Raw genomic sequence first — 14,603 nt, 5'->3', positions numbered from 1 at the left:
GCAGAAAACATACCGGATATTTTTGGGAACCAAGGTCTAATGAGAGTGAGGAACTTAATTAACATTAGTAAGGAAAAGCTATTAGAGAAATTAGTTGGATTTAAAAGCTTACAAATATACTGGACCTGATTATCTAGAGCCGAGGGCTTCACGAATAGTCGATGTATTACTTTTGATGTTCCAGAATTGCCTGAAATCTAGAACAGTGAATTGGAAGTTAGCAAATGTAACCCTGCTGTTCAAGAAAGGAGAGAGAGAGGCAAAAACCAGAACTCTATCCCTGTTAGCCTGAGATCAGCCCTGGGGAAAACGCTCGAATCTATTATTTAAGGATGTGGTATTAGGACACTTAGAAAATCATAATATGATCAGGCAGAGCCAATGTGGTTTTACGAAAGGAAAGTCAAGTCTGACATTCTAATGGAGATTTTTGAGGATTGGACTGAAGGCTGGGTCCTCTGGTTACTGACCTTCCTGCCTCTGGAAACAGTTTCTCCTTATTTACTTTCTCTGGCCTCAAATCTGCTACTTCACAGAGAAGGAAAGAATGGTCAGGGTTCCTGCTCTTGTTTGTTAACCAATGACCCAATGAGTTGCAAATGTGGACTGGCTGTGATACCCTTCAAATATCCTGCTGGCACTCACTGCCTGTTTACAGACATAGGCTGGTATTCCACTTTGGGTCAGCACTGCCTGAGGTGGGTACCTAGCAGCTGACTGGGCTAAGTCACTACAGAGCAGGCATTGAACCTGGGGCCCTGTGTGGCTGATATCCAGACCTAGAAGGCACACTCCAACATAAATTACTGCACATGGAAGTGAGAGTCACCTTTATGATCAAGCTTATTGTCATTGTTCTTTATATCAGGCACGGAACCCAATGAAGCTGAGTCTTGGGGCTGCAGGTTTGAAGACTTCATCCAGTATTTCATGTATTCAGAGCCCAGATAGTCCTGGATCGTCAACTGTGGGAAGCGTCACAGCTGAGCCTGATCCTGTACCATCCAGCCCTTGAGTGGATGTGTAGATTTGGGAATGTGTGTAATATAAAGATGCCTGTGATCCCCACAAACCTGCCTTGGGAGTTGTTGCTGCCAACATCCAGGATGAGCTACAATCCCCACCGAGGATTCCCAATCTTCCCATTCTGAACAAAAGTAAAGGTCATTAATATAAGATAGTTACTAACAAATCCAATTGGGAATTCAGGAGAAAATTCTTTACACAGAGAGTGGGGAGAATATACAACTTGCGACCACAGGCAATGGTTGAGGTAATTAGCGTAGATAATGTTAAGGAGAAGCTAGATAAACATAAGGGAAACAGGAATAGAAGGAAATGCTGATGGGGTGAGATGAAGAAGAGTGGGAGGAGGTTCACGTTGAGCTTAACCACCAACATTGACCTGTTGGGTGCCGAATGGCCAGTTTCTGTGCTGTAATTACTGCATCTTAAAAATTCTGACAGTACAATAGATGTCATGAACTCAACCTTTTATTACATCAGACCAGAAAAATGAAACAGATACAATCAAATTGTCAGATCCCAACATTACCCTCCCTACATTTTTATACAGAGGGGATCATCGCTTTATCCAGAAATAATCATTTAAACTTCCACAGATGACCATGGGAGTGTACAAAAAGTATACAGAACAGACAAGAATATAGAGTGTATATGGCAATACAATGAATGTATAGGACCACAGTGAATGCATAGGAGTACACAGTGAATATACAGGAGTACACAGTGAATACATAGGAGTATGCAGTTAATATATAGGAGCACACAATATATAGGAGTACACAGTGAATATACAGGCGTACACAGTGAATATACACGAGTAAACAGCGACTAAGCAGGAAAAGTCCGACAACTTGACAATATTTATTCAGCCATACATGCAGTTTAAGGGCACTGACTTCAGCACAAAACGTTAACCCAAACCAACTATCTATTCATCAAACAACTGACCCAACAACACTGTCTGAGAACCTGCCCCACAGACACATTCATTTACCATTATAAAACTGAATGTTGGGTCATTGTCTGAAGATGTTCCCCTTTTAACACAGACCCAGCATTTAACAGGTGAGTGCAGCCAACCAATGCTTCCCCCTACCATCCAGCTGCCCAACAGACAGAACAGGACACGCAGGGTAAGATCACCCAGGTCTCCTAACATTCCCTTTTCCCCGAAGCTGCAAATAGATTAAAATGTTTTCCTGAAACTTTCTCCACACGAGGAAGATTTTTACTCCAGAATTTCTTCGGATTCCTGTTTCTCTGACACCACCTTCCCATCAATGACCTTCTGGGAGATGATGATGACTTTCTTAGCAGTTTTCTTGTCTGCATTAGATTTAGAAGGCAAAAAGTGAGTACATGGGAATATGTGAGACTACACATCGAACACGTTGGTATATGTGAGGGTACACAGTGAGTACACAGGTGTGTGTAAGACTAAACATTGAGCACTTGGGTATATGTGAGGGTACACAGTGAGTATGTGGGCATATGTGAGGGTACACAGTGAGTACACCAGTACCTGTGAGGGTAAACAGTGAGTACACGGGTATATGTGAGGGTACACAGTGAGTACATGGGTATATGTGAAGGTACACAGTGAGTATGTGGGTATATGTGAGGGTACACAGTGAGTACGTGGGTATATGTGAGGGTGCACAATGAGTACGCGGGTATATATGAGGGTACATGGGTATATGTGAGGGTACACAGTGAGTACATGGGTATATGTGAGATTACACTGAGTATGTGGGTATATGTGATGGTACACAGTGAGTACACGGGTATATGTGAGGGTACACAGTGAGTACATGGGTATATGTGAGGGTACACAGTGAGTACACGGGTATATGCAAGGGTACACAATGAGTACATGTGTATATGCAAGGGTACACAGTAATTAAGCCAGTGTATGTGAGGGTACACAGTGAGTATGCCATTATATGTGAGGGTACACAGTGAGTACATGGGTATATGTGAGGGTACACAGTGAGTACATGGGTATATGTGAGGGTACACAGTGAGTACACGGGTATATGTGAGGGTACACAGTGAGTACGTGGGTATATGTGAGGGTACACAATGAGTACATGGGTATATGTGAGGGTACACAGTGAGTACACGGGTATATGTGAGGGTACACAGTGAGAACATGGGTATATGTGAAGGTACACAGTGAGTATGTGGGTATATGTGAGGGTACACAGTGAGTACTGGGTATATGTGAGGGTGCACAATGAGTACACGGGTATATGTGAGGGTACACACTGAGCATGCAGGTATATGTGAGGGTACACAATGAGTACATGGGAATATGTGGAGGGGGGTAAATAGTACATGGGTATGTGGTGGTACACAGTGAACAAGACTATGCTATACACAGTAAACAGGACTAAACTGAAATACTCAGGAACAGGAGGGCACCTCTTAAATTCTGTTCCATTATTTATCAGCTCCTGGTCCATTTGCATCTCAAACTCTTCTATTTGCCTTTGCTCCATTTTCCTTACCCAGGGATATCTTCTCTATTGAACACCTTAACCCTTTTAAAACCTTCAATGCTCAAGGGAACACAAGCCTGGCCAATGCAAACCAACCAAATAATTTAACCCTTTTATCCCTGGGATCATTCTGGTGAATTTGCTGCACCTCCTCCAAGGGCTAAGTATCTTTCCTGATGTGCGGAGCCCAGGACTGAACCCAGTTACTCCAGATGGGGTCTAACCATGGCTCGGTACAACTGAAGATTAACTTTCTTGCTTTTATATTCCAATCCCGTCAAAATAAAGGCCAATATTGCATTAGACTTTCTGTACCTATACATTCACTTATAATGATTTGTATACAAGGGGACCCCCAATGTCAATGCTCCTCCACAGCTCTCCCATTAAGAAAATATTCCAACACTTTCCCCTCGGATTTAATGTGGATGACCTCACACTGCTACACATTGAAGTTGGTCTGCCATTGTTTTCTCCACTCAGTTGACCTGCCTAAGTCCCTTTGTAACATCCTGCTCCCACCTATACACTTACTGTCACTCCTAACTTTGTGTTACCTTGGATATAAAACATTTAGTCCAAAGATTGAGGCCCCAGCAGCGATCCTTAGGGAAAACAACTTGTCACATTCCACAACTGGAGAACATTCTCTTTACCCCTATTCTCTATCTCTTCCCTCCTAACTAATTACTGACACATATCTCAAGGTTATCTCCAATTCCATGAGTTTTCATATTGCTAATAACCTCTTGTCTGGAATCTTATCAAATTCCCTCTGGAAGTCCAGATAGACAAATCAATGGAGATCTGATCGCCCACCATGCTAGTGACCTCTAAAAATCCAACTAAATTTGTCAGGTGTGACCTTCACCCTTCACAAATCCATACTGACTCTTGTTAATGAGTGAATCCGTGTCCTAGTGTTTGATCACTTTCTCACTGGCGTTAGGTTCCAGTAACATCCACACAATTGATACTAGGTTGACAGGTCTGTAGTTACCCAGTGCCTGCCACCTTCCCTCCCTTCTTAAATAATGAAGTGACATTTGCAAATCTTTAATCCGAAGGCATCATTTCTACATCTAGAGAGCTTTGGAAAATTCTGAAATGTGCACCTGAAATTTGCTCACCTATTTATTTTAACAATTTGTGGTGGAAACAGTCAGGTCCTCATAATGTGTCTATCTTAAGTCCCATTATTTTCAGGATCACAGAGTTGTTACAGTGCCGAGGCCATTTGGCCCATCATGTCTGCACCAGCTCCCCGAATGAGCAACTCACTCAGTGCCTTCTCCCCATAACCCTGCATGTTCTTCCTTTTCAGATAACAGTCTAATTCCATTTTAAATGCTTCAATTGACCTTGCCTCCACCACACTCTCATACAGAGCATTCCAAACCTTAACCACTCACTGTGCAAAGAAGTTTCTCCTCATGCCAGTTTTACTTCTTTTGTTAATTATTTTAAATCTGTGCCCTCGTGTTCTCAATCCTTTCAGGAGAGGGAACAGTTTCTCCCTATCTACTCTGTCCAGACCCCTCATGATTTTGAACATCTCTATCAAATCTCCTCTCAGCCTTCTCTTCTCCAAGGAAAACAGTCCTATCTTCACCAATCTACCTTCATAACTGAAGTTCCTCATCCCTGGAACCATTCTCGTGAATCTTTACTGCACTCTTTCCAATGCCTTCACATCATTCCTAAAGTGTGGCACCCAGAGCTGGACACAATACTCCAGCTGAGGCTGAACTAACATCTTATATAAGTTCAAAATAACCTCCTTGCTCTTGTACTCTATGCCCCTATTAATAAAGCCTAGGACACTGTACGCTTTATTAACCACTTTCTCCACCTGTCCTGCCACCTTCAATGACTTATGCACATATACACCCAGGTCCCTCTGCTCCCTTTAGAGTTGCACCCTTTGTTTTATGTTGTCTCTCCATGCTCTTCCTACCAAAATGCATCACTTCACATTTCTCTGCATTGAACTTCATCTGCCACCTGTCCGCCCATTTCACCAACTTGTTTATGTCCTTTTGAAGTTTAACACTGTCCTCCTCACAGTTCATAATGCTTCCGAGTTTCGTATCATCTGCAAATTTTGAAATTGTGCCCTGTACACCAAAATCTAGATCATTAATATATATCAGGAAAAGCAAGGGTCCCAACACTGACCTCTGGGGAACCCCACTACAAACCATCCTCCAGCCCAAAAAATTATCCATTTATCACTGCTCACTGTTTCCTGTCACTCAGCCAATTTCGTACCCATGTTGCTACTGTCTTTTATTCCACGAGTTATAACTTTGTTCACAAGTCTATTGTGTGGCACTTTATCAAATGCCTTTTGGAAGTCCATGTACATCATATCAACAGCATTACCCTCATCAGCCCTCTCTGTTACCTCTTCAAAAAACTCCAGCAAGTTAGATAAACATTATATTCCCTTAAAAAATCCAAGCTGGCTTTCCTTAATTAACCCACATTTGTCCATCTGACTAATTTTCTCCTAAATTATTATTTCTAAAAATGTCCCCACCATCAGTTTTAAACTGACGAGCCTACAGTTGCTGGGCTTATCTTTACACCTTTTTTCTGAACAAGGGTGTAACGTTGGCCTTTCTCCAGATCTCTGGCACCACCCCTGAGTCTAAGGAAGACTGGAAAGTTATGGCCAGTGTCTCTGCAATTGCTACTCTCATTTTTCTCAGTGTCCTTGGATGCATCCCATCCAGTCTTATCAGCTTTAAATGCAGATAACATATCCAATACCTCCTCCTGTTCAATTTTAAACCTTTCCAGTGTCTGAATTAACTCCCTTTTTCACCATGGCCTGGGTAACATCCTTGTTCTTCAACAGATGCAAAATATTCTTTTAACACCTCAGACACGTCCCCTGCCTCCATGTGTAAATCCCCTTGTTGGTCCCTGATTGGCCCCACTCCCCCTTTTACTACATTTTTACGCGGATAGAAGGCTTTGGGATTCCCTCTTATGCTAGCTGCCAGTCAATTCACACACTCCCTATTTTCTCCATTGTAATTAATATTAAATCTGCTGTATTCCTTCCCTTGTCTTATTTTAGGCTCCCTTATATTTAAAAATAAGTCAATGGCAGAAACGTAGTGGATTTGGTATAATACACATTGGAACCTGGGTTTGAGCTAACTGATTCCAGGTGGAGTACTGGTCAGACTATTTAAATTGGACACACACACAGCTATCTGGCCATGGCTTCCAGTCCTCACTGCTACCTGGAAAATACATGCATGTGGACACTGGGGAGGATCAGGATTGTTGCTGCCTGTGATGCCTCTAACAGTTCAATAGCATACTGATACCCTATGTCATGTGGCTGTGCCAGTTCCTCTGCAGGCACCAACTCACCTCCAAGGTTTGAAGCCAGAGGACCTCTTGGGTGATCCGATTGACCGAATCTGCAAAACAGAAACATATCTGAGCACAGAGGAGCAATCGCTGTCATGGAGATATCGAGTGAGGGTCACCATCTCAGCTTGGGGCCACTTGTCCCTAACCACTACCATCCCCCACACACATCCCCAAGGCTCACCAAACACATCGATCCTTGCAGCAATCAGATAACAATGGCAGCAATAATACCCACAATCCACTGTTCCCCAGAAACCTCTCTATCCGCTAGGTGGTTTGTTCAGTGAGAGCCCGTGTACCTGGCTAGAAACACATAAGGGAAGACAATGCCTGTATGACTTTTTCCCCAGGTTGCTCACAGCAGACACAGATTAAGAATAAGGGGTCTCCTTTTAAGATGGAGATAAGGAGAATGTTTTTCTTTCAGAAGGTGTGGAATTCTCTTCCCCAGCGAGCAGTGGAGGCTGGGTCATTGAATTTATTCCAGGCTGAGTGAGACAGATTTTTGATCGACAATGAAGTCAAGGGTTATGGGGGAGAGGTGGCAAAGTGGAGTTGAGGCCACAAGCAGATCAGCCATCATCTTATCGAATGGCAGAGCAGGCTTGAGGGGCTGAATGGCCCACTCCTGCTCCCAAATCCTATGTTCCCAGCAGCGTCCGGGAGACTAGTCATGAATTGCAGGAGACTCCAGGACAGTGTGGGAAGGTCGGGAACTCGGCGGGAAATGTAACTCATCCTGGATGCTGGTAATTGGCTGGGGTTGGAATGAACATGTTAGGACGATGGAATTACCAAGTAACTATTTGCAAAGAAGACAAGTTCTCCTTTATTTCTACATATCACCGCATCAGGAGCTTGAATAATGAAGAATTAAAGTTACCCTGTACAGCATTCAAAATCATGAAGGGTTTTGATACACGCGATAGTGGAAAATTGTTCCCAGTGGCAAAAGGATCGGAAACCAGGGAGGCACAGGTTTAAGGTAATTGGCAAAAAGAACCAGGGAGAAGATGAGAGTTTTGTTTTACGCAGCGAGTTGTTTTGATCTGGAATGTTCTGCCTGAAAGGGCGGTGGAAGCAGATTCAATAGGAATTTTCAGGAAGGAAATTGGATAAAAGGAAAAACTTGCAGGACTGTGGGGAAAGAGCAGGGGAGTGGGATTATTGCATAACACTTTCTACAGGCTGCTACAGGCACAATGGGCTGAGTGGCCTCCTTCTGTGCTGTACGATGCTCTGATTTGTTGTATCTCCTACTTTCCTCTGCAAATAATATTTGTTCTCCCTCCAACATTCCATCCTGTGGCAGGGTACAATTCTATAGGATTGAGTGCCCAGCAATGCCTCAGCCTAATGTATCAGCAGAGACAGTGCATGCCAGGGTGTTTGATCACAGGCAACTTCAAATCTAAAATCAACCCTGTGCTTAAACAGTGTTTCCACACTTGCGTTCAACCAAGCTCACTGGATAGAAACTCTCCTCGGACTGAAACATAACACCCCTACCCTCCCATGTCCAAGTCACCAACAGCCCCTTTCGTCTGTATCTCCCTCCTGCTGTACCTGTCCTGGGAGTGTTTGATGGGGACAGTGTAGAGGGAGCTTTACTCTGTATCTAACCCCGTGCTGTACCTGCCCTGGGAGTGTTTGATGGGGACAGTGTAGAGGGAACTTTACTCTGTATCTAACCCCGTGCTGTACCTGCCCTGGGAGTGTTTGATGGGGACAGTGTAGAGGGAGCATTACTCTGTATCTAACCCCTTGATGTACTTGTCCTGGGAATGTTTGATGGGGACAGTGTAGAGGGAGCATTACTCTGCATCTAACCCCGTGCTGTACCTGTCCTGGGAGTGTTTGATGGGGACAGTGTAGAGGGAGCTTTACTCTGTATCTGACCCCGTGCTGTACCTGTCCTGGGAGTGTTTGATGGGGACAGTGTAGAGGGAGCTTTACTCTGTATCTGACCCCGTGCTGTACCTGTCCTGGGAGTGTTTGATGGGGACAGTGTAGAGGAGCTTTACTCTGTATCTAACCCGTGCTGTACCTGTCCTGGGAGTGTTTGATGGGGACAGTGTAGAGGGAGTTTTACTCTGTGTCTAACCCTGCGCTGTAATCAGGTGATTTTACCCTTCACTGTCCAGCAGTCCACGATAGGTGTTGATCTCAGCTTGCAGCCTCATCTTGGTGTTGAGGAGAATCTGGTATTGCACATTCTGAGCTTTCAGTTTCTTGTGGAGATCAGCGAGCTGCTGCTCCAAGTTTTGAATGTTCTGGTTCAGGACTTGTAGTTCTGCAGCTGTCCGATCTTCAGTGTCGTCCAGAGTGTCCTCCAGTGAATTAATCTAGTGAGAGAAGAGTCATTTAACAGCAACAGGTTGTATTTATATCGCACACCTTAACTTCATAAAATGTGCTCCACAGGAGCATTATCAAACTCTGACACCGAGCCACATAAGGAGATATTAGGACAGGTGAGTGAAAGCTCACTCAAAGGGATAGGTTTTAAGGGGGAGAGAGTGGTAGAGGGGCAGAAAGGTTTAAGGGGGGGAATTCCAGAGCTCAGGACCCAGGCAGCTGAAGGTACGGCCGCCAATGGTGGAGCGATTAAAATCAGGGATGCCCAAGAGGTCAGAATTAGAGAAGCGATGAGGTCTTGGAGATTTGTGACGCTGGAGGAGATTACAGAGATAGAGGGAGGAGATTACAGAGATAGAGCGAGGAGATTACAGAGATAGAGGGGGTGAGACCATGGAGGGATTTGAAAGCAAGGGTGAGAGTCTCAAAAATGAGATGTCTCTTAACCAGGAACCAATGTAGGTCAGTGAGCACAGGGGTGATGGGTGCAAGTTGGTGTGAGTTAAGACAAGCCCTTGAGATCAGTGAGGGGCTTGATCACTGGACTAAGTCACAAGGAGATGTTCATTCTGCCAGTCAGGGCTGGTCTGGAACACAGGTCCCCAGGTAGAAAGAATAACCTCTTGCCAAGTTCCAACCAACCAGAAATATTGCCCGTGCTGGATTACAAACCAGCAGCCAGAGGTGAGATGTTGATACTTGGCCCAATGACCAGATGTGAAAGCAGACTTTCATCCACTCTCAGGTCCCCTGACAACGGCTGGACCCAGAGCAAAGTTCAGGCGACTCATTTACACTGGAAAAGCTGCAACATTGATGAGAATAATTACGGTGGGACTGAGATTATATCAAAGGCAGGAGGAGAGCTGATTACTCAGAAAGGAAATGCACTGATGAAATGTGTGTAATGGTGAGCAGGTCAGTGTGCAACCGCATGTCAGTTAGTGCCTAGTTAAACAAGAATTTCCTGGCAGTGGTAGTTATCTGTCAATCAGCTGAAAGTGGTGACCTTGACTAAGTGTTAATGACTGTAGCAGAAAGCGAACACTTCACTGCAATTTGGGAGTCAGTCATCAGTGCTCTATAAAAGCAGACAGGTTTGCAAACTGCATGGAATGGAGGCTACACCTAAGTACAATGTAGACTAAGTGTGAATTTGGAATTCTGTTCCTGTGGGAATTTCTGGAGCCCAGGGAAGGTGGGTGGGCAGGCAAAGAAATGCTCCTTTCTCTACCTTTTTTCAGCCTCCAGTAGCTGGTTAGTCCTCTTCCTTTGACTCCAAGCTAGTGTAGTATAACTTTTCATTACTCTACCCTTGTAAATTAATAACTATTTGACTAATTAAATAATAAAGTTGGACAGAAATGGCAGAACTGGTGGTGTGCCATGTCTGCAGCATATGGGAATCTGTGGAATGCACTGCAATCCCACAGAACCATTTCTGCAGCTTAGACAACTTTGGCTCAGAGGGTGGGAGGTGAGGGTTCTGGTGAAGAGAGATTTAAGTCAAAGAAAAAGGTTAAGGGAACGGAATAGTGCAGTAATGTGGTTAAAGCCAAACAGAGTGGGACAGGAAGGGACAGAATTCCAGGGTACACAATATTTCAGAAAGAAAGAATGGCAAAGGAGGAGGGGTAGTCCTGATAATGAAGGATCTCATAAGGACATGAGTTAGAAAGGATCTGGTCTCAGAAGGTCATGAAGTAGAATCAGTATAGGTGGAGATTAGGGATAGCAAAAGTCAGTAAACACTGATGAGAGCAGTTTATAAGCCCCCTTAAAGTAGTTATACTGTTGGTTTGAATATTAAACAATAAATTATTGGAGTCTGTAACCAAAGCAATGTAAGAATTATGGGGGGCTTTAATCTCCATATAGACTGGGACAATCAAATTGGCAGGAGTGGTCTAGAAGATGAGTTTATAGAATGATTTTGTGACAGTTTCTTGGAGCAATATGTTGTGGAACCAACTAAGGATAAAGCGATCTTAGATCTAGTATTGTGTAATGAAGCATGGTTGATTAGTAATGGCATAGCAAAAGATCCATTGGGAAATAGTGATCATAATATCATTGAATTTCATGTTAAGTTTGAAAGTGACGTACTCCAATTACAAACAAGAATTTCAAACTTAAAGCCAATTGCATGGGTCTGAGGGGAGAACTGGCTAAGGTTAATTGGGTAAATAGACTAAAAGGTATGGAGATAAATAAACAGAGAAACATTAGAAGAAACAATTCAAGATATTCAAAAATACATTCCATTGAAGAACAAAAACTCAGCGAGAAGGACCCATCCATGGCTCACTCAGGAAGTGAAGAACAGTCATACAGACTTGAAATATTTACCCTGTTTCTCTCTCCACGGATGTTGCCAGAGCTTCTGAATTTTTCCAGCATATTCCTCATTTACTTCAGTTAAGGATAGTGTTAGGTTAAAAGAAGAGGTTTATAATGTTGCAAAGAACAGTCAAGTCTGAGGATTGGGAGTGTTTCAGAAACCAGCAAAGAGCCACCAAAAAGTTGATAAAAGGGAAAAAATAGAATGAGAGTAAAAACAGATTTTAAGAGCATTTTAAGTACAATATCTAAAAAAGGAAGACAGTAGCTAATCCTGGAGAAATTAATGGGACTGAAAGTTGATAAATCCTCTGCACCTGATGATCTACGTCCCAGAGTTTTGAAAGAGGTGGCTGTAGAGATAGCGGAAGCATTAGTGATCATCTTCCAAAATTCTACAGGTTCTGGAATGGTTCCTGCAGATTGGAAGGTTGCAAATGTAACCTCACTGTTTAAGAAAGGAGGGAATGGGGAATTGCAGACCTGTTAGCCTGACATCAGCAGTAGGGAAATGCTGGAATCTAATATAAAAGATATGATAACTGGATAACGGTAGAATTGGGCAGAGTCAACATGGATTTATGAAAGGGAACTCGTGTTTGAGAAACCTGTCGGAGTTTTTCGAGGATGTAACTAGCAGAGTAGATAAGAGGGAACTGTTGGATCTGGTGTATTTAGAATTTCAGAAGACTTTTGATAAGGTCCCACACAAGAGGTTTCTAAACAAAATTAGAGTACGTGGGATTGGGGTAATATGCTGGCATGGATTGAACCTTGGTTAATGGACAGAAAACAGAGAGTAGGAATAAACGGGTCAGTCTCAGGTTGGCAGGCTGTGACTGGTGGGGCACTGTGAGGATCAGTGCCCGAGCCCCAGCTCTTCATAATCTATATCAGTGATTTGGATGTGGGACCAAATGTAATGTTTCCAAGTTTGCTGGTAACACTAAACTAGGTGGAAATGTGAGTTGTAAGGAGGATGTAATGAGGCTTCAGGGAGGGTTAGACAGTCTAAGTGAACGGGCAGGAACATGGCAGATGGAATATGTGAAAAAATGTGAAAATATCTATTTGGGTAGGAAAAACAGAAATACAGATCATTCTTAAAAGGGGGGAGATTGGGGAGTGTTGATGTCCAAAGGGACCTGGATGTCCTTGTTCATGGGTCACTAAAAATTAATATGCAGGTGCAGTGAGCAATTAGGAAGGCAAATGATATGTTGACCTTTATTGCAAGAAGATTTGAGACAGGAGTAAAGATGCCTTGCTGCAATTGTATAGAGCCTTGGTGAGACCACTAACTGGAGCATTGTGTAGAGTTTTGGTCTCCCTACCTAAGGAAGGATATACCTGCCATAGAGGGAGTGCAGGGGAGGTTCACCAGACTGATTCCTGAGATGGTAGGATTGTCCCATGAGGAGAGATTGAGGAGACTGGGCCTTTATTCTCTGCAGTTTAGTAGAATGAGAGGTGATCTCCGCTGATTGGAGTCATACAAAGGAAGATGGTTGTGGTTGTTGGAGGTCAGTCATCTCAGCTCCAGGACATCACTGCAGGAGTTCCTCAGGGTAGTGTCCTCGGCCCAAACATCTTCAGCTGCTTCATCAATGACCTTCCTTCCATCACAAGGTCAGAAGTGGGGATGTTCGCTGATGATTGCACAATGTTCAGCACCATTCGCGATTCCTCAGATACTGAAGCAGTCCATGTTCAAATGCAGCAAGAACTGGACAATATCCAGGCTTGGGCTGACAAGTGGCAAGTAACATTTGTGCCACACAAGTGTCAGGCAATGACCATCTCCAACAAGAGAGAATCCAACCATCACCCCCTTGATGTTCAAAGGCATTACCATCGCTGAATCCCCCACTATCAACATCTTGGGGCTTACCATTGACCAGAAATTGAAGTGGATTAGCAGCAGGTCAGAGACTGGGAATCCTGCAGTGAGTAACTCACCTCGTGACTCCCCAAAGCCTGTCCACCATCAACAAGGCACAAGTCAGGAGTGTGATGGAATACTCTCCACTTGCCTGAATGAATGCAGCTCCCACAACACTCAAGAAGCTTGACACCATACAGGACAAAGCAGACCTGCTTGATTGGCACCACATCCACTAACATTCACTCCCTCCACCACCGACGCACAGTAGCAGCAGTGTGTGTACCATCTACAAGATGCACTGCAGCAATTCACCAAGACCCCTTAGACAGCATCTTCCAAACCCATGACCACTACCATCTAGAAGGACGAGGGCAGCAGATACATGGGAACACCACCACCTGGAAGTTCCCTTCTAAGTCACTCACCATCCTGACTTGGAAATGTATCACCGTTCCTTCACTGTCGTTTCCATCAGATTGGAAGTTGGTAAATGTAACACTGCTTTTCAAGAAAGGAGGGAGAGAGAAAGCCAGGAACTATAGGCCAGATTACCTAACATCAGTCAATGGAAAAATTCTGTAATCTATTATTAAGAAATGTTGATGCACTTAGAAAAGTATAGAATGATTAAAACAAGTTGATGTGGTTTTACAAAAGGGAAAACTTGTTTGATAAAGCTAGTTTTTTGAGGATGTAATGAGTAGGGCAGGTAAAGGGGAACCAGCAGATGGAGTATACCTGGATTTTCAAAAGGCATTTGATAAGGTGCCACACAAAAGGTTAATAAGCAAGTCAAGGGCTCATGGAGTTGGGGTAACATATCTGCATGGATAGAAGATTTGTTAGCAGACAGTAGGCATAAATGGGGCATTTTCAAGTTGACAGGCAATGAATAGTGGAGTGCTGCAAGGATCAGTGCTGAGGCCTCCGGTATTTATAATATATATTAATAACTTAGATGAAGAGACAGTAAGTAATATATCTAAGTTTGCTGATGATACTGAGCTGAGTGGGAAGGTAAGCTGTGGGGAGGACACGGAGAGGCTGCAAAGAGATACAGACGGGTTCAGTGAGTGGGTAACAAGGTGGCAGATGGAGCA

At 43.7% G+C, this 14,603-nt stretch overlaps 1 protein-coding gene across 1 annotated transcript in view; it reads right to left on the bottom strand.

Annotated features, from left to right (window-relative positions):
- Nucleotides 1-1,478: 1,478 nt before the first annotated feature.
- Nucleotides 1,479-14,603, bottom strand: part of LOC121284630 (keratin, type I cytoskeletal 18-like) — a 21,911-nt gene continuing 8,786 nt past the window's right edge. The window contains exons 6-8 of the mRNA XM_041200159.1: nt 9,051-9,265; nt 6,918-6,967; nt 1,479-2,352 (exon numbers count right to left, since the gene is read on the bottom strand). Coding sequence (XP_041056093.1) covers nt 2,255-2,352; nt 6,918-6,967; nt 9,051-9,265 — 363 coding nt within the window. The 3' untranslated portion in view covers nt 1,479-2,254. The remainder of the gene's footprint in view (nt 2,353-6,917; nt 6,968-9,050; nt 9,266-14,603) is intronic.

Source organism: Carcharodon carcharias, chromosome 12 (genome assembly GCF_017639515.1).
Source record: "Carcharodon carcharias isolate sCarCar2 chromosome 12, sCarCar2.pri, whole genome shotgun sequence".
Taxonomy (NCBI): domain Eukaryota; kingdom Metazoa; phylum Chordata; class Chondrichthyes; order Lamniformes; family Lamnidae; genus Carcharodon; species Carcharodon carcharias.
Note: the sequence above shows the minus strand (reverse complement) of the source record. Positions and strands in the feature narration are given on the sequence as shown.